Consider the following 26,245-nt stretch of genomic DNA (forward strand, 5'->3'; position numbering starts at 1 on the left):
CATTTGTTAGAATAAAAATCAATACTTTAGAGCTCATGCTAATAGGCCAGATTTTAAGCTTTTAGTAATTAAGGCAAGTTCCATAATTTAAAAAATTGTTTCTCCAACTTTGCAGGCTTTGTGGAGACTTGTGTCCTACCATAACACATACTAGCTGAAGCTTTTGGTCTGCATGCAGTTCCTGGGTAAGTGAAAACCCCTTCCTAGAATTCACTAAGACCAGAGTAGGCAGACAGTACCACTCTCTCCTCCCAAGCAGGTTTGTTCAGGTAGGTGGTTCTAATGGGCTTTTTGTTTTGCTCATTTGTCCTTATTTATTTATATCAAGAATTGCATCATTTCCACCCAAATCCTTCCCCTAAAAGAAACTTGCATATCCAACCCCTATTCTTGCTGCTGAATGAGAAGTTAACTTTCAAAAATTTACCAGCGAGTTGTGTGAAGTCAAGCTGCTCTAAGGAGATTAGAGAAAGCTTTGGGGATAGGTCAATTTAGCACAGCCGTGGGATTTTCAATGTAAAGGTACACTGCTTCCACTTCCGTCTCTAACCTCATTAACATGCCAGGAATCTTTTATGCTTAGTTTCAATCATCTCTAAAACAAATAATCTTTACTTTACACAACATGTAGTTTTCTAAGTTTTAAACTTTGTTGCCTCATAAGTAACTAATGATAGGTGAATAAAAGCATCTACCACAAATTTTTTTTCTTCAGTCCTCACACAGATTTCAATGATAGCTGAATTAAAGCATCTACCCAAAATTTATTTAATTCCTCGGTATTTTAAACCAAAACAACCAGACGACATAAAGTAATAACTCAGGGTTCCCGTCGTGGCTCAGTGGTTAACAGACCTGACTAGTAACCACAAGGTTTCGGGTTTGATCCCTGCCCTCGCTCAGTGGGTTAAGGATCAGGCGTTGCTGTGAGCCATGGTTTAGGTCACAGACACAGCTTGGATCCTGCGTTGCTGAGGCATAAGCCAGCAACTATGACTCCAATTCGGCCCCTAGCCTGGGAATGTCCATATGCCGCAGGTGCAGCCCTAAAAAAAATAAATAAATAAATAATTAAAATAATAAAAAGCTGCAATATAAGATCCAAGAATTTGGAAAAGGCCAAAAGACTGATAAAACAGGTCTGTGTATATAGATACAGGTATCTAACCTATAAGGTATGTGTTATATAGATACACACATATCTAACCTATAAAGACCAAATAGGATTGCTGTCCTCACCCACAGACTTGATAGTCTTTAAATATGGTAGACGTATAATCATTAACAACCAGCAGATACAAAAAATGGAAGCCCCCAAACAGTACATTTAACCACATTATCTTTTGTCCTTATAAGTAGACATCTAAATTTACTTATAAGGCCCTCCCTTAAAAAATACTATACATAGGGAGTTCCCATCGTGGTGCAGTGGAAACAAATCTAACTAGCATCCATGAGGACGCAGGTTTGATCGCTGGCCTCACTCAGTGGGTTAAGGATCTGATGTTGCTGTGAACTGTGGTGTAGGCTGGCGGCTACAGCTCCAATTTGACCCCTAGCCTGGGAACCTCCATGTGCCGTGGGTGTGACCCTGAAAAAAAAAAAAAAAAAAAAAACAAAACCAAAAACTGTTTATTTCAGTGTACTCTTTCCTAAGACTGAAAATATCTCAAATCTCAAATTTATACTTAATTCTTTTAGAAATCCTTGATAAAAACTCCTCCTGTACAGTTGGTCCTAAAGAGCATGTTCCCGATAATTGGCATCTTCTTTCAGAAGCTACTCATTTGCAATCCCGGGAAGAGAGCCACTGAGAATCATTTGAGACAGAGTAAGGTCTCAATGATAATATTTGCCAAATTGAGTTAAGAATAATAAAACACATCTAAAATTTTTGCTAGCATGCTCAATTTCCTACTCATCAATTTGCAGTGATTCTCTTCATAGTTCTTACTAAACTGTGAGGAATTTTCTTTGCAATATTGTAAGCAAAATGAGATGAAGACAATGCCTTTCCTTTTCTGCCACTCTCCCATTAGACTCATGTGTTCTACCTGTACCAGACCTCAAACACACCACTTTCACACTTGTTCATCTTCATTGTATTCAACCAAGAATGCCACACTCTTCCACAATCAAGACACAACTTAATTTACTTCTTTGTAAGAATTTCCTGATCTGCCTCATTCATGGAGAATAAATCATTTCTACCATGCTTCCAAACACACCTCAATTATACTGCTTTTGATGTTGTCTTGATTTTTACAGATTATCTCCTCCTAATGAACTTTCAGCCCCTCGTCAGGTGAGTCCAGTCTTAATCTTATCTTTTTCCTAGTGCCAACTGTGTATCATACTTTATCAAAAATCTAAGATGCCACTGATTGCAAAAAACCTCTTCTACTAAGACAAAACAAATTTAAAGTTACCAAATCATGACATGCCATTAATTGCAAGACTCACCTTGATTTGAGATGATAAATGCATATTTTAGAATCAATAAAACATGGTAATGTTAAATTTATTGAAATAAACCTCATTAATTTATTCAATTTTCCCATTTGCTCAAACTCCCTTTCCCACACTTGAACATGGATAAACAGCTGAAATGTTCATTATTTTTTTTCATCTTTTTTTTGGTCTTTTTAGGGCCACACCCATGGCATATGGAAATTCCCACGCTAGGGGTCTAATCGGAGCTGTAGCTGCCAGCCTACACCACAGCACCTTGAGATCCAAGCCGCGTCTGCGACCTACACTGCACCTCACAACAATGCTGGATCTTTAACCCACTGAGCAAAGCCAGGGGTCGAACCCGTGTCCTCGTGGATACTAGCTGGGTTCACTGCCACTGAGCCACAACGGGAACTCCTGAAATGTTCATTATTAACTCCCTCTAGACTTGCTTTTGGGTGACAGATTTATAAGAAAAATGAACATGAATTTAAATGTCTTTCTTGATAGGCACTAGTAAAACAGAACTGAGATAACATTTTTTTCTGTCCTTAGCAGTCCAGGCTTAATGCAACAGATGCTGCCTATTGCTTTTGGCTGAAAAAGATCCGGCCACAAGTATTTTTAGTGCATACTGCAGTGTGTACACTAGTCTGAAAAGCTCAACTATAGCAATTGTTAACCTGTTAGGTTCCTTCTACAAAAATACATTAAACTTTCTATTCTGAATACTATTTTAAAGATAAAATGCTGATAGAATAAATAAACATCAGAAATATTCTTATAAATGATGTTTTATAATTTAAAGATATTTTAAAAATCACATAAACAAAATGATTTAAAAAGAAGTAAAGATAGCAAAAATGTTCAGACCTCTCATTAGTGGGTGATTATAATGCCTCTCTAAACAACAAAACAACCAAACTTACCTATAAAAACCAAAAGGCAAGAGTTAGCTACCAACAGACATCTTACTGTGCCTCTAGGGTACCCTAAAATTGGTATGCCAACTTACCAAAGAAGGCTGACTGCTACATGATCAAGAATAGTCTGGATTAACCTATTTCCAACTCAGAAACATGTTTTATTTCAGCAAAGTAGGGTCTTAAGAACACAGTAAAAGTAACTTTTTGAGAAATATGTATAGCTAAGAACAACCAAATTAAAAGACAAATCTGTTGCTCAAAAAGATTTTACAAACCTTTTCCTTGAGTCTACACAATACATATTCTAGGCTTTGTGGGCCACACATATGGTCTCTGAAGTAGCTCCCCCCACCCCCGCCTGCCCCTTTTAGGGCTGCACCCACAGCATATGGAAGTTCCCAGGCTAGGGGTCGAATCGGAAATAGAGCTACCGTCTACACCACAGTTACAGCAACATTAGATTCTAGCCGTGCCTGCAGCCTACTCCACAGCTTGTGGCAGTGTCGGATCCTTTCACCGACTAAGAAAGGACAGGGATCACACGCCATGTCCTCATGGATGCTGGTTGAGTTCGCTAACACTGAGGCACAATGGGAACTCCTCTATACCTTTTTTTTAAACAACGCTTTAAAAAACACAATAACTATTTTTCAGCTTGCAGGCAGTACAAAAACAGACCACGGACTGGATTTGGCCACAGCTGTAGTTTGTCACCCCACTTTAAGATATCTGAGGTAACACAATGTAATGTCAAATATATCTCAGTAAAGCTGGGAGAAAAATATTTGAGGAATTAATGAATGGACTAGATATTTGCGCTAGGCATTCTGTATATAACAGGAAGAATGTCTTTTGGAAACTCAATGCTATTAGTTACATGTTTTCCAAATTCTTCATGATTTAGTGTGAGATTGTCTCACAAGAATGCCTAATTTGTAATTGTCATACTTTAAATACTAAGTCAAAAACAACTGTGGTAAAATGATTTAAGGTGCCATTTTAATAGTACAATACTTTAAAATATTTTGTAGGTGTATATTAACCCCTTTACTGTATATTGAAAAAGAAGAGTCAGGAAAATCACGTCCTCAAAATGTGGCAACAGTACATTATCAGTGTGGTTTAGCATTAGAACCTAGGTCTTCTGAAATCAATGATTTTTTTTCTTCTCAGGCAGTAAGACCTAAAGATAAAATGATGATATACAGACAGTAAGTCTACCAGAAGCAACACTTACATAATGCCAAGAAAGCATGCTTCGAGGCCATGAGAACTAGCACTCTCCGGAGGATGTCCTTATTAATAATGTAGTTCTTTATGTGGTAGGTATGGTGCTCCACACAAAATGTTAACAATTCCAATACCAGTGCCAACAACTGGGCAGTCTGAAAGTCATCTAAACAGAACAAAACACAATTACACTTGATGTCTTAGATTCTTCTCCTCCCCAAATATAAGAATCCAAATTCTAATCAAGTAAAATTCTATTCTATTAACCCAAATATGTTAAAGTTAAGGAAAAGAAAACTAACATTTGTTGAATGCCTACCATGTGCCAAGAACTGCTCTTTCCAGTCTTTCACATTTAAACAACTCTGTGAAGAATAGTTTCACAAGACCCAAATGTGGAATGTTAGTAGTAGGGCAAACACAGGATACAAAACTATTAAATTTGACTTATTCCAAAGGGCAAGAATGCTCTACCATGTTTTATCATGTCCCTCAAAAGATGTACAGACGTCATGGGAGGTCCTGCCATACACCACGTGCTTTAAAGGAATGATTCTGCTACTTTGATTCCAGTGTGCTTCCTTTTACTACACATAATAAATCCACAATGAAATATAATCACTAGCTTATGTTCACCAGGCAGCAAGCCTCTGAACATATGTGTGACTCATTTTTTTTCATTTCCCCCATTTAACCCCTAAAGATTTTATATATATATATATATATATATATATATATACACACACACATACACACACATATATAAAATATACAGCACATTGCCTTCCACACAATAGGTTCTCAATGTTTCATGAACACATGAGTCTGGAGAGGCCTCAAGCATTACTCATAGTATGTAAAATAGGAGAAATGAGTATCATGTTTCTAAGACCTGATTTCTAGAGTCACAAAAAAGGTAAACTAAACATTTTCTAGTGGCATTATAAGTTAAATATACTATGTTGATAATTCATATGACAAAGTAACTTATTCGCAAAGCTTTAATAAGGAACTTCCCAAGAAGACCCTAAAACTGTTTTCTAAATCACACACACTAAGGGAATAAAATGCAGAAATAAATAATCCTAACTTTGTAATAATCTTCAATGCAAATAAAAACAGCTTAATACTGAGTACCAGCTTTGCTCAGTCTACACACCTCAAGTACAAATAACTTAAAATGAATTGTCTCAGAGCTACTTCACGCTGTTTGTTTCCGTATGTAAATGGAAACTAAATACAAATAGTGCTTTAACAAAAAAATGGCTTCAAAATTCAGAAAGCAGCAAATAAGTATCTCAAGTATTTTCTTTTACAGTTCTATTATCTCTGATTATAGCACATTCTCTTCTTTTTAGGGCTGCACCTGTGATATATAGAAGTTCCCAGGCTAGGGTTGAATTGGAACTGTAGCTGCCACCTTATGCCATAGCCACAGCAATACCATATCCAAGCTGCATCAGGGATCAAAGACACAGCCTCATGGATACTAGTTGGGTTCTTAACCACTGAGCCACAATGGGAACTCCTGATTATAGCACTTTTGAAAGAAATTTTACCTTGAAATTACCTCTTTTGAAAATATGTTACTAAACCTCTATATTAACACCAACCTTCTGAGTTTCAAAGTTTAAGAACAAAGAATTTAACTACCAACCTGTATTATCTTACCTTTGCTAGGTTTGTCTTCTGTTGTATTTGCCAGTAATGGAGCAGTAAGGACATGCATACAGTGCTTGTAGAAGAAACCCAGAAATTCAGTCTTTTCTGTTTTCTAAGGAATCAAAAACACTTCATGAACTTTAACTGCATTGGTTCCTACCAGCAATCAAAATTACACGAGTATGAAAAAGAGAAAAATGCCCACGGCTTACATTGGCAGTAGCTAGCATGTTTTCTGGGTCAACCAAGGTTCGAAGCAGGCCCATAAGTTGGACTGCTCCTCCAAGTTCAGGGTCTGTATCACAAATCATATGTTCTATAATGAGGTTGATGAGCAAAATATCCTGGTGGGAAAAATATACATAATAAGGATCACTTACTAAGAGTAAGGATGGAAAAAGCATATACTATGACACATGCTATAGCATTATACCTGGCTCTAGCTATCTTGTTAACTGCAAACAAAATGAAATGACTGACTGGAATCTTTAATAGGATATATGGTAGTTTCCCAAAGGTATGGTACAGACACATTACACAAATAGTACCAAAAAGTTCTTTTTTTATTATCTTTAAATCCCCTGGATTAAAATAAAAACAAAGTTTCAGTTTGGTGCTAATAGATCTTTTAGAACTCTTAATAATAAAATCTCTCTTCTGAAGAAAGCTAATGGGACTTTGCTTCATAGTTTTAACAGTACGATTATCTAGCTAGAATTTATAACACTGTTCTTTTACTGCATTTTTATAGATTCCTTCTATGGCAAATGATAACTTTATCTGTTCTCCTTTTACAGAAATGATATAAAGTTTCCATTTAAAATAAATGGTTTTCCCTATGGTTGGTCAGGCAGTAAAGAAAGCATCCTAAATACTTTCCAAAGGACTATGCTTCATCATTCTTGATAATTTTGAGACCTCTATCCCTAGCAAAGCCAATGCTTTCTTAGGGAAGTTATTCATAATTCCACATACAGAAGAACAATTTATTGATGAAATGGTTTTAAACATTATAACATAGCAAGTTAACTTCAGAGTTAAAAAACTTAATTTCAAAAATTTTAAAAGAAATTGAAATTGAGCATTAACAAATAACTGCTGTAAAACAATTTATAAACTCAGGAGCCAATTTAGGGGAAGAATAAGTCATGATATCATGGGTATACTTTTCTCAAACACTGACTAAATCTTTAAGAAATGAATAATAAATATAGTTATAGCTCCCCACGTATAAATACTTACTGTTAGTGAAGATAATATTTACCTTGTTGGTTATTTTTTGCTCTGTTAACTTCTTACTTACATCATCATTCTGTTGTGCCTCCTGCATGACAAACTCTCGTACCATGGATGGATTATATTCAACCAAGTATGAGAATATATCAGTAGCAGCACTTCGCACCTGTGTATCATCCATGCCCTGCAGGTAAAAAGCACTTATTTCTTCTATAATAATAAAAATATGGAACTTGCAGCTATATAAATCTAAACCCTAACAAATTATAAGAATATATTTCAATAAAAAGGAGAGGTCAAGGAAATTATGTTGTATGTAAAATTACTGTTCTATGGGATAAAGTTATACTTTCATTTTTTCCCGTTTATTTTTCTCCTCTAGCATTTTATATATTTATTGTCTTTTTGTCTTTCCTAGGGCCGCACCTGCGGCATACGGAGGTTCCCAGGCTAGGGGTCTAATCGGAGTTGTAGCCGCTGGTCTACACCACAGCCACAGCAACGTGGGATCCGAGCCACATCTGTGACCTACACCACAGCTCACGGCAATGCTGGATCCTTAGCCCACTGAGCAAGGCCAGGGACTGAACCCACAACCTCATGGTTCCTAGTCGGATTTGTTAACCACTGAACCATGACGGGAACTCCAGCATTTTAATATGATGCAAAGTTAAATTGTTAAAAATATGGAAAATTCCGTAATTGTCCTTTTAGCACTGTGTAAGGACTCTCTTAATACTAGAATTTTATAGCTATTTAACTTTATGTAATACACAGCTGATGTTAAATATTAGCTATAATCAAACAGTTGCATGTTACATAAAAATATACTATTTTGTGGGTTAAAAATATAATGGTAATTAAATATAAGGAGAAACAAACTTACAAGGATGACTTCTAAAGCTGGTAATATACCCATGTTTGACAAAGTCTTGAAAAAAGCATCTCTGTTTTGAGGTTGTAGCGTTTGGGAAAACGCACAAAATTCTTTTAAAAAGTTAACCTGAAATTAGGAAAAAGGTTAAGTGAACATAATAGGTTGTATTGTTTTAGCTTCATGGCCTTTATAATATCAAATTTCTTACCAATTCCTGTCTTTTTTCCTCATCTGTTGCTTCATCTGTTAATTGTGCAAACAAATCTGTCAGAAATTTTTCATCTTCCTGTGAAATCAAAGGATAGATTTTAATTATGCTAATAATAGTAAGAGTATATAATAAAATACATTTTCAAGATGTTACTGTAGAAGATATAAATTGCAATAACTGGAAAAGGGAAAGATGGTATTGGCAATGCTGTTTTTTAAAAGAGAAGGAAAAAATTATTAAAGGATAAACTGGGGATTTATACAGAAAGATTATACTTTATATTTCAGCAAGGCTCTATTTCCTAAGGTAGTTAAGGGCCACATTTAAAAAATTTTGGGCTTTGTGGGCCATATGGTCTCTACCACAACTACTCTGTTATGTTGTTACAGTAGGAAGCAGACACAGGCAATATGGCAATGAATGAGTATTACTTTATGAAAGAAAACAAACACGGTTGGTAGACCCCTCATTTTCACTGGGCTTCTGCAACCTCTCAAAGGAAGATAAAACTTCCTTCACATTTTAAAAACAGCAATAGTTAAAAAGCTAAATTCAGAACTTTGGAATTAAGAAACATCTATTATTTAAAGATACACACACAAAACAAATACAAAGTAACTTAACACGTGTTATTCTACATTAGACCATTTCTGACTTCCTGTTCAATTTTGTCTATAACTATTTTTAATTAAGATTTTATTATATTTTAATTCCATACTACTTCAGCCTTACAGACATGCCGCCGAAGTCTAAATATGTGTATGTGTGTGTGAGACCTTCCACGGATTTATAAACCCCACATTCGCTGCCGTGGGTGTTTAAGAAACATTTTCTGTGATGCTAGTGATTCCCACTTTTACTTTTCTATGGCCTAATGTACAAATAGGCCATACCTTAAATGTCATCTCCAATGTCAAGATCCAGCTAAAATATATCCCACCAAATGGAAATCAAATGACTAAAAATGATTCTCCAGACTGCCACAAAGTTTAGAGAATCAAGACTGTTTTAACAGTGTTACATAGAAATCAGTCAAGGGTAAGGGTTATGACTGTGTATAAGATGGGTTAAGAACTGCTTCTCATCAAAGAAATTTGTAAACTCTCCTTCTTTCACAGTATTTTGAATATAAACACTCTGCATCAACAGAAACAGAAAGACCCACACAACTGGCAGCCAGCATTTTACAGAGCATACTGTAGGGAAACAAAGACGTAACTTGAAATTATTCGTATTTAATGAGTAAAACTGGCATTTTACAGGTAGGAAGACCAAGAAAACACAGAAGTGACAAATCCCTATACAACAAAATGAGAACCATGTGGAGCTAAGGAAAAGTACCAGCAGCACTCAGGATTATCCAAGGAAACCAGGAATCAAACAAGCACAGAACAGGTAGCTAACAAAAACTAGTTCCCTTATCAAAGAACAAATGAAAACTGATACCAGAACCCTTCTCGTCATTATCAATCAAAATGTACCATTTAGAGATTACTGTTGTACTTACCAGACTGCATTGCCTATATTATTTGTCTGTCTTAAATGAATGGAAAACATGTCAAATTAGTCAACATGAATTGGACTTATCACTAGCTTCAGGAAATTGGTTTTGGTAAAATTAACTTTTCTATTTGAATTCAGATTTTTTTTTTTAAGTGATAAAGCCAGGGTCACTGAAAATATAGCAATTTTCTAAAAAGAAACAGATGAAAATTAAACTTACTGCTTTATTCATAACATGTGCTATCAAGCAGTTCTTTTTTTTTTTTTTGGTCTTTTGTCTTTTCTAAGGCCGCACTCACGGCATATGGAGGTTCCCAGGCTAGCGGTCAAATCGGAGCTGTAGCCGCCAGCCTATGCCACAGCCACAGCAATGCAAGATCCGAGCCTCATCTGCGACCTACACCACAGCTCACGGCAACGCTAGATCCTTAACCCACTGAGCAAGGCCAGGGACAGAACCCGCAACCTTACGGTTCCTAGTTGGATTTGTTAACCACTGCACCATGATGGGAACGCCCTATCAAGCAGTTCTTACTGGCATTTATTTGCCTCCTTTTTAAATTTAAATCCAGGTTTCTAATAATTGCTTTTATTTATAAATCTGAGGTAAGGTCTAACATCTTTTAAATCATATCACATCTATTATTGTTACATGGGTATAAAGAAATAAAACACAGAAGTATGAAACTCACAAATGTTTAGTTTGCAAACTTATATTTCAGTTGCAATAGCCTAATTCACGCACCACAGGATAATTTACCGAGACTCTCTGACTCTGCACGTTAGAATGCAGATTACCGGCCAGCTCACAGATTTGGATTCTGTGTTTTGGCAGCATCCAGGAAACTGCACCCTAGGCCCCGGCAATTCTGGTGCAAGCACCCTAACACACCACACTTGAGAGACTGAGTATACTCTAACAAAAAAAATTTGGAGTTTAATAGGCAATAATTAATAGATTTGTAAAAATAATACTTGAGTCTTTATCATGTATCTTATTTAATCTTCAGATGACCTTATAGGGTAGGTTCCTATATCACTATCCTTAAGATTAGGAAACTGAAGATTTAAAAGATTAAGAAAGTTGCCCAAGTCACAGAGCTACTAAGTGACAGGTGGAACTGAAACTTACACCGAAGTCTAACTTCCCCATACTTTCATCCATTACAAAAGCATGCCTTCTGGTAGGGAGAGATGCAGCTATAACTTGCCAACATCTGCTATATTCCCTTGACCCTAAAACTGGACCTCTAATAAATAATTACCTGTGAGTTCTATATATTCTATAGACTTTATATTCTATACTTAGACATGTTTCTTGGATTCTACTTTTTCTTTCCCTCTTCTAATCTATTCTGCTTTGTGCATTACTGATTAATATCTCATATTGTTTCATGATCCTTTCCCTGTAATTTCTTCAAGCTAGACCTTTTGTTAAAAATTACATTTACTTTCCCTAAGCAAAAAATAACCTTCTGGTACCACAGTATTATACATTACAATCTCTTGTAATATCAACAAAATATATTAGACAAAAATTAAAATTCAATTTAGGTACTTAAAAGGAACAAAAAATTACTTCTGCTAAAGGCAATAGGTCTGTTTTTCTTTTTTTTTTTTCTTTGGCCACTCCTGCAGCATGTGGAAGTTCTCGGGCCAGGGATCAAACCTGAGCCCCTGCATTGACAATGCCAGATCCTTAACCGCTGCACCACAGTAGAACTCCTAGCTATCTTTTTAAGTAGGAGAAAAAAGAATGGTAACTTACCTGTAACATACCAACAATTTCTACTTTATTGAAAAAGATAAAAGAGTGAAGAGTTGATAACATATTTTCTTCAAAGACTGAAGGGGTAGGTAGAACCATATCCTGTATATATTGAACTCTGTATGTCTGATGAATTTTTTGTTTCAGCTCAGGATCTGATATGGGAATCACTTCTTTAAACTTGGCTGTTTTTGTTAGAAATTCCCTATGTTTTCGTGGTTGTGATAAAGCAGGATCGTATTCTAAGCATCCAATGACGTCCATTATACATTCCTCGGAGAACATAACTTCAAAAAGAGCAGTTCGATTCAAGAGGAAGATGCCTTTGATAATTTCATACAAGTGGTGCAGTCCTTCAATATTCTCCAAATCCTCACACACATGAAAAAGCTCTAAGAGCTTTTTAATATAACCCTCATTTTCCAGTGCTAGTGCAAGTTTTTCACGACGCAGGGGAGAAGGTAAAGATGATGCCACAAGTTCTGCAATTTCCTCAAGGCGACTTAATTCACAAGATGGCAATTCTAAACCTGGCGATGACATATCATCAAAACGTTCCTCTTCAGACTCATCTACAAGGTCCTGAGTGATGTCCACTGACGGGTCCTTTCCTTGAACCTATTAAACAAGATTTATAATAGCTGACAAAGTATAATCAAAGCAAATCTAAATAACATTCTTAGATATAAGAGATGTTCTCAGAAAACTATAATGATAATTTTCTTTCAAGTTTATGATGAACTTTCTTTAAACTTGACAATTTCCTACTTTTCTAAATTACACTTCTATAAATAACATACTTTTAATTTTAAGGAAGGAAGTTCAAAGTGCAGAAATAGAATGAGCTTCCTTATAAGTACGAGGTTTACCAGCAAAAGAAATATTCTAAGATCTGTTAAATTAACTGTGGCTGAGACTTAAGAGTGCCCTGCAGACCCATAATATACAAAGGCACGATGATAAAACATCCACTCACATTTTATATCCATGGCCCTCTTTTCCAACAGACTAGGACAAATTTCAGAAACATCCCTAGCACTGTGCTCCAGTATAGCCACCACAAAATTCTTCAAAGTTTAAAATTCAAACAAACGCTGTGACTATAGAAAATATATGTAAGCAATAAGAAAAATATTTAATATCAGTTAATTTAGAAAGCATGTACAAGCTGAGGGCCAAGAGCATGTACAAGCTGAGTTTGACCACAGTGGGTCAATGATTTGGTATAAATGCCCAAAACTATGATTAAGAAAATCTGAATGGGAAACAAGTACACCAACAAAAAACTAAAACTAGGTAACTGTGGTCTCTCTCTAGTAGCACTATCCCCTAAGAATACCTGCTTAAAGACCATGGAAGTTCTCCTTTCTACACACTTCTGCGATCCCCCAGAAGGCCTAAGGTTTGTCATAAACCCCAACTTTATGTCAGTGTAGGGGTTGTAATTATAAAAAGATAACTTAGAAGCCTTCACAATTAGAAATACATTGTAAGGTGAAAGATTTTTTTGCAAAAGGTGAAGGACATGCTTTGGAATGAGATGAGTTTTGCTATCCTGGCCCTATAATTTGACACACTAAAACAGCCCCAAAGGCCAAGATGAATGGCAAAGAGATGGAAAAACTAGGCCTTATGTGAAAAGACCAAGAAACCTGAATTGCTTAGCATGGTTAGGTGATGTTAATGGACACTAGAAGGAAAGAAGGCCTGGACTATGTCTTGAAATGTGCTGCAAGGTGATACCATCTTGATCTTAACCCAGTGGGTAGCACCACTAAAAGGAGGGTAGGCACATTCACAGCTTGTACCTGGCATGGTCTCAAACTGGCTCTGGATTCTTTTAATTATGTAAGTTCTCATCACAGCTTTAGACTCCTAATATTCAAGCTACAGCTTTGCCTACAGAAAAATGGCAGGTGTTTGATTTAAAAACCAAATGAAAAGGGATGAGAGCCCTTATTATAAGGAAAATGCTACTTTCTTGAGTTAACTTGCAAATACGAAGGTTGAACAGGTAATCAAAAAGGCCTGTGTTTAAGATACTCTTAGAAACTGATCTGGCTAAGGGAAACAAGGTGAAACTATAATAATTTGACAATTTGTTTCAGTCTTAGTTTAGAACAGAAGCAAAAGAATGAAAATTTTTAGAGGAAAGTAGACTAAGCTAGAAGACAGAGCTTTCCTTATGAAAAAGGATAAATCTCAGAAGTCAATCTAGATAGATACGAAGAAAATGAGAATGTGAAGACCATAAAATATAAAAAAGGAGTTCCCGTCGTGGCTCAGCAGTTAACGAATCTGACTAGCATCCATGAGGATGCAGGTTTGATCCCTGGCCTCGCTCAGTGGGCTAAGGATCCGGCGTTGCCATGACCTGTGGTGTAGGTCACAGGCATGCCTCAGACCCGATGTTGCTGTGGCTGTGGCTACAGCTCCTATTCAACCCCTAGCCTCAGAACCTCCATATGCCACAGGTGCGGCCCTAAAAAGAAAAGGGAAAAAAAAAAGGTTATAAAAAGGAAAAAGAGATGCACCCAGACCTAACTGCTAATGAAGAGGGTACTAGAAAATGGGGAGATTTGTTTCAAGATGAAAAAAAAAAAAAAATAGTAGTAGAGTTCAAGAACTAGAGAAACATCTAAGATCTCAGAGGACAAAATGTAGTAAATTTCCTAGACTAAGCCCTAAGATCCAGAAACTGAGACGGACAGGAGGATCATGAAAGAATCATTGAGAAAGGACATCTTGAACATAAACTACATAAAAGTTGGAGGGAAAGATAAGTAGCCAGTGATTCTCAGGAAAGTTATTGTAGAGGAAAGTATACAAGTACTTGTTCCCCAAGAGAAAATGACTGAAAAATTCACTATTACAGACTAAGGAAAAGCACAGTAAAGGTCCAATAATTCTAAAGGAGAGCCAGGCATGAGAGTAACAGATTGAGTCCAGGTCTGAGTTAAATACTAGCCTAAAAGAAGATTCTGTCCAGAATAGGACTGTTCATCTCAGAAAGGTGAAGCAGAACAAGATCTGTCTGAATAAGGGTGCTTTAGGCACACCCTGAGCTCATTAATCTCATCTCTTTTTATGGGAGAACTCCACCCACATGACAAAATCTAGAGGAACATGCTGTGTAAAAACAATTATATGGGACAGAAAGCAAATAAAACATGAAAAAGGCATAAATATAAGCCTTAGTTTTTCACATGTTAAGAGAAGCAAAGGGACAGTTTAACAGGTAGGTAATTTTTGGAGAAAAAAAAAACACAGCTTAATAGAATATATAGAAATCTGCAAGGAAAAACCGTGTCTTAAGAACACTGTAGCGTCTACTAAGGCAATGGCTCTCAAACGTCAAGGTGCATCAGAATGGCCCAAACCAGGTGTTGACAGATGACAGCCAAACCTGGCCCGCCACTTGTTTTCATAAACAAAACAGTACTGGAAGAGAACCACATCCATTAACTTATGTGTACTCTATGGCTACTTTCACAGTACAACAGCAGAACTGAATAGCTGTTATTCAGTTCTACGGGCTGTATGGTCCATAAAGCCTGCAACATTTACTATCTTGCCCTTTACAGGGAAAATCTGACCTAGAAAGCTTGTTAAACTTGGAGACAGAAGAAGTGTTCTTAGGATATAATGGTCTGAGTCCACAATAACAGCCAATGGCTTGACCAAAAGAGAACATAAAAAAATGACCATTCACAAAATATTGTGGAGATTTTATCACTAGAGTGAGGTACTAGAACCACTAGGGAATTCCAGAATCAATTGAGAACATGCAAAATTGAGGTTGTAGAGATAGTTAACAGTCAGGAGAAGTTACTGAACAAAGAATAATATGATAAGACTTGCATTAAAAAAATAATTTTTTTTTTGTCTTTTTGCTATTTCTTGGGCTGCTTCTGCAGCATATGGAGGTTCCCAGGCTAGGGGTCGAATCGGAGCTGTAGCCACCGGCCTACACCAGAGCCACAGCAATGCAGGATCTGAGCCGCATCTGCAACCCACACCACAGCTCACGCCAACGATGGATCCTTAACCCACTGAGCAAGGCCAGGGATCGAACCTGCAACCTCATGGTTCTTACATTTGTTAACCACTGCGCCACGATGGGAACTCTAGGACTTGCATTTTTAAAAAGATCACTCTTAGCTGTGGTATAGATTTGGGATGAAAGCAATAAGCCAGGCAAGAAATGATGGTGGCTTAGTAAACTAATAGCCTTGAAAATGAAGGTAAGTGATTAGATTTAAGATTTATAATTGAGGGACTGAACAGATCTAGGGAAATGAAGGAAGAATAAAAATAACCCATAAGTTTCTGATTTCAGCAACTAGATGGCATTTGCTACAAGAGAGATGGGAGAATGAACATCTCAGTGAGATTCAGTTCAGTTTTAGACTATTAAATTTGAGATCCTACTGAACACTCATGGAGGAGCTCTCAAAAGCACTAGATATAAAACTCCAGAGTTCAGCAAAGGTCTGGGCTGGGTAAACTGGTGTCTGTAAATTGCACTTTCCTGTAAATCAAGCTTTTCACAGACAGCAGTGAATTTAAGGATTTATATGAAATGTGTTTCCATTTAAACCTGGGTATTAAAAGCACAGCAAAAAACAAAATATTTTTTAAAAAGCATGTCGATTTTCTAATTTTTAAAATTACCTGACATATTTTCTCCCAAATTTCATCACATCCAGCTTTTTCTTGAAAGCTAAGGGCCAAGTCATAATTTTCTGCTTCAGACCACACAATTAAAGTGTCCTTGAGAGAAAAAAAGAAGTCTGAATAAAACATATCATCACAAACCACTTCAAAACACAAAGCATATGAACAAAGGAATAAGGAACTGAGAACAGTACTAATTTTTACTTTTTGCAACATTGATATTAGTAATTACCAATACCTTTTTTATACTTCATTTTATCCCGTCTATACATGAAAACAATGTTCTCCTTAAGGAGTAAAACCAATATGTGAAAAGCACTACAAATTGAGCACACAATCTAAATGTACCAAAAGATACAAACTGAACATTATGTCAGGCCTTTGCTTGCACATTAAGTTACAATGAGGAAGTCTGAGTAGTCAATAATTAGGACACATTAGGAGGATGGAATTAATAAAATAAGCATACCTCTTCCTCCTCTCTTGTAATTGTCAGTTACTCTTTACTTGGGGCACTTGAGGCTCATGAAGCCTTTGAAATTATTGGCTAACTCTCTAATATGTAAGCATGTATCTGGACAGAGGCTTTGGGGTTTTTGTTTTGTTTTTGGCCATTCCTGTGGCATACAGAAGTTTCCAGGCCATGGATCAAACCCATGCCACAGCAGTGACCAGTGACCATGCCGGATCCTCAACCTGCTGAGCCACCAGGTATCTCTTGGACAGAGGTTTTTTTAAACTTAAAAGTTCATGAAGATGCTCCTATCAGCCCTTTACCCCTTTCAGACAAATTTGTATTTTTTCAATGATAGTAAGTTTAATAAAACAGTTCAACGGTTTTTATTATGATGTAATCTCATCAAGACACTGCACTTAGAATACTGAGACCACTTTATTTTTCAAGCAGTCCAAAGAGAAGAATCAGGAGTAGAAATTAGAGTTGGATGGATTTGAATAAAATATAAAGAAAAAATAATTTAATCTGACTATTAAGTAACTGAAAGGAGCCAAGCCAAAGCTGGCTGAGCGTGTACTGGGATGATCCTGTATTGAGGAAACATGACTGTATCTTTAAAGTATCTTAAGGGACCTTTGTAATTTATAATACTTTTCACTGCCTTGGCAAGGACACCTCTTACTGTACACAAATGGATCCCATGTTTAAAAATGTGTGTGCTAAACTGCATATTAACTATTCAGTAAATTATATAACTGTCAATCATGAGGCCAACAGTCTCTTACTGAACTAAAGTAATGCCACTTTAAGTAAATAAATGATCTTTTGATTAAGCTGTGCAGCATTACTAAAAGGCTAAATCCACAAGTCTTAGAATTTTTAAAAAGAGCTCAAAGACCTCTTTTTACTATCTTCCAGGACTTCTAGCGATCACAGATCCCAAGCAAGCAATCTGCCCCACAAGACTGAGTAGCTGTTCAGGCTCAAAATAATTTACATTAACATTTTAAGATCAACATGTCAGAAGTTAATTGGATAGCCTCCCTGAGCCTCAGTTTCCTCATCTTTAAGTTACTGGGATAATACATATTGTTATGAAAACTGGTGATAACATAAGACCCACTGGAAAGTTTGAAACCACCACCACACTAGTAATAAGACAGCTTTAATACAATTGCAAGCAACTGCTCTGCTACAATATATATTAAGAATCATTTGAAGACTTAAATCAGGGCATTGAAAGAAATATGCTCTTAACTATCCCCTTGACAAGTTCTAAGTTGGAAAATTTTTAGGAACTGCTCTTCTGTTTTTCTTGAAGACCCTAATTTTCACCAAATCATCTTGCCTGCTTATCCTCCAACAACTTATAGGTTAAGACATATAGATTTTTCATTCATCCGCAAAACAGACTCAATAATTTCTTCCTAGGATGTGTTTTACTCTTCAGCTGATTGAAACCTCAAAATATGAATTTAAGTATAGAACATCAAAATCAAATACTCTAGTCTCCAATCAAGCCTGAAAATGTTAAGAACACCAAAAGCAACGAAGTGTTTATTAACACTTTGTTTATAAGCCACTGAACAATCAAGAAAATGTTTCATATTGTACCAGTGTTTCTTGGACAAATAAGTCACCATTAAATAAATTTAAATATCAGCTTTCCTATATACTATCTGTGTGACCTCAAGCAAGTTACAATCTTTAGGCATCATCTACTGCAGAAAATATAACTTAAGTTCCCTCTAGTAGTATTTTAATGGTCGATGATGAAGCAAAGCACTTTATAATCTGTTTATAATGTATTTATTTATAAATATATATAAAATATGCCTGTAATATTTTTATTTTCATTTATTTTATATCTGCACCTTTAGGGCAATGAGGGTACTGATACTGAGGTCACTGGTTTTGTAGAGCACTCATTATTATCTATGTGAGTGTGTTCTGAATACATACCATTTGATGATAGTGCCGGTAAGTACTAAGTGAGAGACATGCAGATAGCTCTTGCAACAGAAGGAGTAGAAGAAAGAGAATGTATTCAAGCTGAAAGTTGGCTTAAAAACCTACTACATCATTATGAAGTCCTATTCAGGCTATACAAGAAATCAGATTCTTATTTACACTGAGTTGTTAAATAAAGATACAAATGTTCCTTTTCCACTACCATCTACAAGAGTAAAAGAAGGAGTTTCTACTATTTAGTTGGTTAGTATCTGCCTAGTCCATCAGTGGTCACTTTTATTCCCTTTAGATGTAAACAAGAAAACTGCGTTGTTTTAGTTTTAACTTTTGAGAAATAAGGCTCAGCTGGTCGAATATCTGGAACTTAAACTTAGTAACCTGAAGCAGGTTTTTTTAATTTAAAAAGATTGCTTTATACACTATAGAGACTGTCAGAACTGTATTTATTTATTTATTTATTTATTTATTTATTTATTTTAGGGCCGCACCCTGACATATGGAAGTTTCCAGACTAGGAATCAAATCGGAGCTACGGCTGCCGGCCCACACCACAGCCACAGCAATGCCAGATCCAAGCCTCTTCTATGACCTATACCACAGCTCACAGCAACGTTGGATCCTTAACCCACCGAGCAAGGCCACGGATTGAACCTGAGTCCTTATGGATACTAGTCAGGTTCGTAACCCACTGAGCCACAATGGGAACTCCAGAACTGTATTTGGAATTAGACTGGTAAAGGGTGCTGCAGTTAGTTCTGATTTTCACTGTAAGGAACCATTTAATTACCAAACTGAGAGGATAATATCCAAAATAAAGCGGATCTTCAAAATTTTACCTGTTGTTTCTGGTATGCAGTATTAGGATTTATTTTGGACTCTAAAAGTAGAGAACCTAGGAAACAGAAAAAGAAAATACTCCATTATGTAACTGCATGGCAACAGAATTATATTCCTTTACATACACACACATTTGATGCACAGACAACTTCAGTTGATATATTTTAAAATACAAATTTAAATATAATAATTTGTAACCTATGAAATGCTTGCTTTATACATGCTTACTTTTAACAAGACAGACAATTATCTGAAGAAAACTGGATAGTAACAGAAATCTAACAACTCCTGGGCAGCAGATGGTAATGAAATGGTACAGGGTGAAGCCAGATGATTTGGAATTAAATCTGTGATACACAGCACTACTTAGAGAAATAACGTAAAACGTGCAAATAAACATTTTTAATAAATACAATCTGATCTATCAAGACTGAAAAGATTTCATTTGCAAAAATTTGAAAATAAGGATATGATCGATTGAGTACATCCCCAAATCATGCTTCACCTTAAGTAAGTTTGATTATTTCTGCTTCTTAATACAGGAATTACCACAATTTTCCATCTTTAAATAATTATTTCACTTCACAGAATAAGGTAATTTGCACATTTCTAGAAAATACTGCTTTGTCACAAAGAGCAAATTTCAGGACTAAACTTGGAGTTCCCGTTGTGGCACAGCAGAAACAAATCCAACTACTATCCATGAGAATGCAGGTTTGGTCCCTGGCCTTGCTCAGTGGGTCGGGGATCCGGCATTGCCATGAACTGTGGTGTAGGTGGCAGACGAGGCTTGGACCCCACATTGCTGTGGCTGTGGTGTAGCCCGGCAGCTGTAGCACTGATTCGACCCCTAGCCTGGGAACTTCCATATGCCATGGGTGTGACCCTTAAAAAAAAAAAAAAAAAAAAAAAAATTAAAAAAAAAGCAAAGGCTAAACTTATCTCTCCCTTCATCAACTAGTTTCAGTTTAAAGCCAAGTTCTGCATTTTCTCTCATCCAAACCTTTCATTTTTTTTCTCAAATTACGTTTAACAGTTGCCTGATCCATTCCAAACAGTGGCTATTCATTTGAGAAAAGGGTGTTCTTAACATTTCCAAATTCAGCTAATTTTGCTTTTATGTTAAAATTTGTTTTCTAATGTTGTGACATCATCCCATGTTAGTGATTTACTCACCATTCACTATTTTGTGTTTGTTATGGTGCTCTACGATAATGAATATAGTAAAACCCACTTTGCCAAGTTTGGGGTGACCTACTTAGGAATCACCGTGAACACATGAACAGCTTCTCACTTCACTGGAATCTGCCCAGTGTCTAGCACAGGTGAAATGCTTAACTCAAAATTTGTCAATCTTACCCTTTCTGTACTTAAGGTAACTACACAGTCTCCATATTTTCCAACACCCCATTCTTTAGGCTCTTTTTACTACTTTTGACTCACTTAGGTTCAAATTCTGGAGGAAGCCTGTTTAATCTTCTTCTTTTTCCAACTTTTCCAAAAAAAATCAAAATAAATTACCCAGGGCCCCTTAATTTCCTTAATCAATGAAATTTTACTTTGGTAATTACTAATAGATGTCTTATGTTTATAAAAAGGAAAAACAGCAAGCAGATGAACTTGACATCAGGAGTCCCTTAAAAGTACTAAAAACCTCCAATTAGCTCTGTAAATATTCTTTCATTGTTTTGTTGTTTAATTACTAGAACAAAAATTATACTCTATTACTTCCCAGTGAAATCACAAAGTATGTGAGATACATCATGGATCAAAGTTTTAAAAGATGAGTCATGACGTTTATATCATACTCAAAAGTTTCTAGAGAAAATACATTCCAAAAACCCTACTTTGAAATTTAGCATGTACTCGAAAGCAATCTAAATAATAGAGTAAAACAACTGCATTACTTTATATTTCCGAAAATGCAATAAGTCTAATGTCATAGAACCAAACTGGTGTCACAGTACATAACGTCACCTTAAAGGCTGAACTGCACAAAAGCACAACTTACCAAAGGGAAAAAAAAAATCAGACATCATTGATAAATGATGTTAACTAGACATAGTCAAAGGCAGAAATTTCTGTGCTACAAACATTACCATCAAGAATGTGAAAAGACAACTCACAAAATGGGCTAAATTACTTGGAAATCGTGTCTGATAAGGGACTTGTATCCATAACTTTTACAACTCAATAGAAAGTCAACCTAATTTAAAAATGGGCAATGGATCTGAATAGATATTTCTCCAAAGAAGATACATAAATGGTAATAAACATGAAAAGATGCTAAATATCATTAGTCACTGGAGAAATGCAAATCAAAACCACAAAAAGATACCATTTCATATAAGCTAGGAAGACAATGACAAGTGCTGGCAACCATGTGGAGAAACTGGGACCGTCATACGTTTTTCTTGTGGGTATAAAAAGGCATCCACTTTGGCAAAGTTTGACAGTTCTTCAAAAAGTTAGTTACTGGCAATTCCACTCCTGGGTATACATCCAAGAGAAATGAAAACATATGCCCACACAAATATGTGTACACATATATTCATAGCAGCATTATTCATAACAGCAAAAAGGTGGAAATAATCCAAATGCCCAAACCTTGATGAATGGGCAAATGAAATACTATTCGGCTATACAAGGATATGACGTGCTGATAATGCTGTAACAGATGAATCTTGAAAACATAAGTGAAATAAGCCAGTCACAAGGGTTGCATATTTTAGGACTGCCCTTATATGAACTGTCCAGAATACGCAAATTTAGAGGATTTGTAGATTAGTAGTTGTTTAGGACTGGGAGGAAGGGGTCACAAGTGGGTAATGATTGCTAATGGGTACATGATTTCTTTCGGAGAGGAAAAAATGTTCTCATTGTGGTGATGGTTCCATAACCCTATCAATATACTAAAAAAAATACTGAACTATACACTTTGAAGTACTGATTTAGGCAGCATCTGAATTGTTTTTTTTAAAAAAAAAAAGCTTAAGTGTAAATATTCATACCATGGAATACCATATAGCAGTGTTAGTGAATGAACCAAATTTATGTGAATGCAACAATGTATGAGTCTTAAAAACAAATGAAAGAAGCCCCAGACAAAGGTATACACCATAAATCCATTTATAGAGTTCAAGTTATGGTGTCAGAAATTAGGGTGGGGGGAAGGGGATAGTGACTAAGAGACAGGAAATAGGCTTCCAGAGTGATGGTTATTGCTGTTTCTTCATTTGTGTGCTGGTTATTTTGTGAAGAATTAATAAAGCTGAATATTTAGGAAATGTGTACCCTTTTGATGTATTCTACTTTAAAAGATTTCTCTTTTAAGTTTAAGAGAAGGGGTAAAACAACACATGACACAGGGGCTAGAGTTATCACTTCGAGTCGTGATTTCAAGAACACACACCTGACATGGCAGCTGCTAAAGCAAAAACAAAAAACCCAGCAGTGGTACAATTATTACTTTTCAAGTACCCAACTTTTTGCATTTGCTTCAAAACTCTTGTTAGTGTTTACAGTGTTATGATGACCAGAAAGGAAAAATCAATCACAAATTGAAAGTTCTAGTTAAAATAAGAATATGCACATACTAGGAGCTTCTGGTGTAATAACTTTTTCTTTCTCCTGGGCCATTTACAATGTCAGAGGCAAATATCTCTCCTGACACCCATTTCAGCCATATCCTGTGGCTTTAGTCTAAGACACAAATTCAGGAAGTCAAGCTTTGGTCCCCAAATACCATGTTCCCTAGGATGTTAGTACGCTCTAGTGGCTGGAACATGGAAAACAGCCTTTTGCCTAGGGGAGTAAGATACAACGAAAAGACACATTTCTAGGTTTTATTCCTAGGCCATCTATTAGGTTCCCCATTCCCCATCTCTTAGTTTCTAATGGATAAAGTTATGAACACTTTTCCAATTGAAAAGAGCTGAAATCAGAGAACTCAAAAACTAGTGCCTGTAGTATGGATCCAGGCAGCAGACAGCTTTTTTGATTCCAGGTCTAACAAACATACTCATACACTGAATTCCTGCAAATCTTTCAAAATGGAAAGATTTTACATTAAAAAAAAAAAATCTAGGAGTTCCCGTCCTGGCTTAGTGGTTAACAAGTCCGACTAGGAACCACGAGGTTGCGGGTTCGAATCCTGGCCTTGCTCAGTGGGTTAAGGATCCGGTGCTGCCGTGAGCTATGGTGGAGGGTGCAGACATGGCTCGGATCCTGTGTTGCTGTGGCTCTGGTGTAGGCCGGCGGCTACAGCTCCAATTAGACCCCTAGCCTGGGAACATCCATATGCCGTGGGAGTGGCCCTGGAAAAGGCAAAAAGACCAAAAAAAAAAAAAAAAAAAAAAAAAAAAAAAAAAAAAAGTCTAGGGAGTTCCCTGGTGGTCTAGTGGTTGGGACTCTATGCTTTTACCGCTGCAACTGGGGTTTGATCCCTGATCTGGGAACAGAGATCCCACATCAAGCCACCTCATAGCAAGGCCAAAAACAAAACCCAACAGATCTAGATTCCTGGCTGGGTTCAGGAAAATGACCCCAGAACTATGAATCAAAGAATCAAGACACCAAGATCCATGGTTAGAAAAAAATAATACCTCTTAAGGTTGCTTTTGAGTATTGAGTATTTTAACTCAGTACTAGTGTAACTGAGTATTAACTGAGTATTTCTGCGTATTATATTAAAGCGCCTATCCCAGTACCTAATACATAACCAATACTCAATAGTTTAAGGACATAATCAGAATAGCATTTATTTCCCTGGCATCACTGTACTGCTGAATATTGTTAACAATGATCCAGAAACACATTACAAATCAAACACTAACCAACACAAGTTCATAATACTGCTTAAGAAAAACATTCTTAAAAAAAAAAAAAAAAAAAAAGGGAGTTCCCGTCGTGGCGCAGTGGTTAACGAATCCGACTAGGAACCATGAGGTTGCGGGTTCGGTCCCTGCCCTTGCTCAGTGGGTTAACGATCCGGCGTTGCCGTGAGCTGTGGTGTAGGTTGCAGACGCGGCTCAGATCTCGAGTTGCTGTGGCTCTGGCGTAGGCCGGCGGCTACAGCTCCGATTAGACCCCTAGCCTGGGAACCCCCATATGCCGCGGAAGCGGCCCAAAGAAATAGCAAAAAGACAAAAAAAAAAAAAAAGAAAAACATTCTAGCATACAGTATTTAGGAAACAGTCCATGAAAATTGTTGAGACTTTAAATCTTCTGTTACAATTAAATTTAGCTGGAAAATTAACTTGTGCAGAAGATATCAATTCTTTTCACTGGAAAAATGATAGTTTCCATAATTTTATGGTTCTATTTTCAATATCAACCAACCAGTCAGACTCAAGGAGTATGGGAGTATCTGGTTTGGGGTTAAGAAACTTGGATCCTTATCTTAGTTCAGATTTGGATAAAAACCTAAGGATTTCAGCTCTGCTGCTGTAAGTAAGCAGCTCAACTTTTTGGCATCTCCAGTATATTGACATTATCAATGGTCAAAGCTAAGGGCAGGAGTTTAGGTACTGTGCTTCACTAGTAGGAAGAAAACACCACCAAAATGAAGGGAAGTCCAAAATTTTATCTGAATAGGAGACCAGTGTATGCCTTAAACCTACAGCAGGTCAGTGTTCCAGGTTACTCCCTCCCAATTTTGTGGACGACAGACTACACATGCATTTAAAAGCTAAAATGAAGGAAATGAAGGTTCAAGAAAAAAGCTGGTAGCATTACACTAAAAAAAGTTCCACACCTGTCAAGCCTTCACTACATTCCAACCCCATTCGTTATACCCAAATACAGCCAGTGGCCCTCAAACTTTGAGAAGTTATCATATGTAACAGATAATAAATAAAAGTTTGGTTATCCCAAGCCTATTAATTTTCCACACTGTAGGTCTGTGCACACGCACACACACACACACATATTGCACTTACATCAACTTTTCAAAGTAAAATATTTCTTCCAGTACTGACACTGGGCTTCTTGGTAGCTAAATTTAGAATGCTTACTGTATGCAAGGGTCTATACTACTTAATGATTTATCAGAATAGCAGTAAAAAATGCTGATGCTACTTCGGTTCATTTCTCACCACAGCAGCCAAAACAAAACAAAACAAAACAGGCTTTCCTACCCAAAATGTTGACCTCCTTTTCTAATTATAGGAGGAGTAAAGGCAGATCTGCCCACAGCCAAGTCCTATCAAGACATAGAAGCACTGGACTCCAGTTTTTACCATTAGCTAACAGTGCTACCTCAAACAAAACATTTCTCCATGTATCATTTTCTTCATGCCTCAAGTAACAGTGAAGACTGAATTATTTTTAACTCCAAATAAACAAGTCAAATAATAAAACTACTATGAAATGTAAAATATGCTTTATAAAACTTAAGGTAAAAACCAAATATAAGAACAATATTCAGACTTCCTGT

At 36.5% G+C, this 26,245-nt stretch overlaps 2 protein-coding genes across 8 annotated transcripts in view; one reads left to right on the forward strand and one right to left on the reverse strand.

Annotated features, from left to right (window-relative positions):
* The window catches only part of LOC106504538 (uncharacterized), a 77,764-nt gene extending 73,062 nt beyond the window's left edge, over positions 1-4,702 (forward strand). The window contains exons 2-4 of one of the 3 annotated variants that reach the window (XM_084970045.1): positions 116-185; positions 2,269-2,305; positions 4,554-4,702. The gene's annotated coding sequence lies outside the window, so the exon portion shown is untranslated. Of the gene's footprint in view, positions 1-115; positions 3,617-4,034; positions 4,112-4,553 lie in introns of those variants that run through there. The other 2 variants (XM_084970044.1, XM_084970043.1) reach the window with 2 other exon arrangements.
* PPP4R3A (protein phosphatase 4 regulatory subunit 3A) overlaps positions 1-26,245 on the reverse strand; it is a 36,992-nt gene that overhangs the window by 6,270 nt on the left and 4,477 nt on the right. For 3 of the 5 annotated variants that reach the window (XR_014811293.1, XM_005666399.4, XM_084970041.1), the window contains exons 2-10: positions 19,809-19,864; positions 16,542-16,640; positions 11,868-12,485; positions 8,594-8,671; positions 8,395-8,511; positions 7,576-7,692; positions 6,485-6,616; positions 6,282-6,384; positions 4,618-4,776 (exon numbers count right to left, since the gene is read on the reverse strand). Coding sequence is in view for 3 of the 5 variants with exons in the window: in XM_005666399.4 (XP_005666456.1) it covers positions 4,618-4,776; positions 6,282-6,384; positions 6,485-6,616; positions 7,576-7,692; positions 8,395-8,511; positions 8,594-8,671; positions 11,868-12,485; positions 16,542-16,640; positions 19,809-19,864 (1,479 nt within the window). In the remaining 2 variants the exon portion in view is untranslated. Of the gene's footprint in view, positions 1-4,617; positions 4,777-6,281; positions 6,385-6,484; positions 6,617-7,536; positions 7,693-8,394; positions 8,512-8,593; positions 8,672-11,867; positions 12,486-16,541; positions 16,641-19,808; positions 19,865-26,245 lie in introns of all 5 variants that reach the window. The other 2 variants (XR_014811292.1, XM_005666398.4) reach the window with 1 other exon arrangement.

This window comes from Sus scrofa, chromosome 7 (genome assembly GCF_054392235.1).
Source record: "Sus scrofa isolate SSC_HxYL_T2T_F1_AM1 chromosome 7, Sscrofa_HxYL_maternal_Yorkshire_Landrace_v2.0, whole genome shotgun sequence".
NCBI lineage: Eukaryota > Metazoa > Chordata > Mammalia > Artiodactyla > Suidae > Sus > Sus scrofa.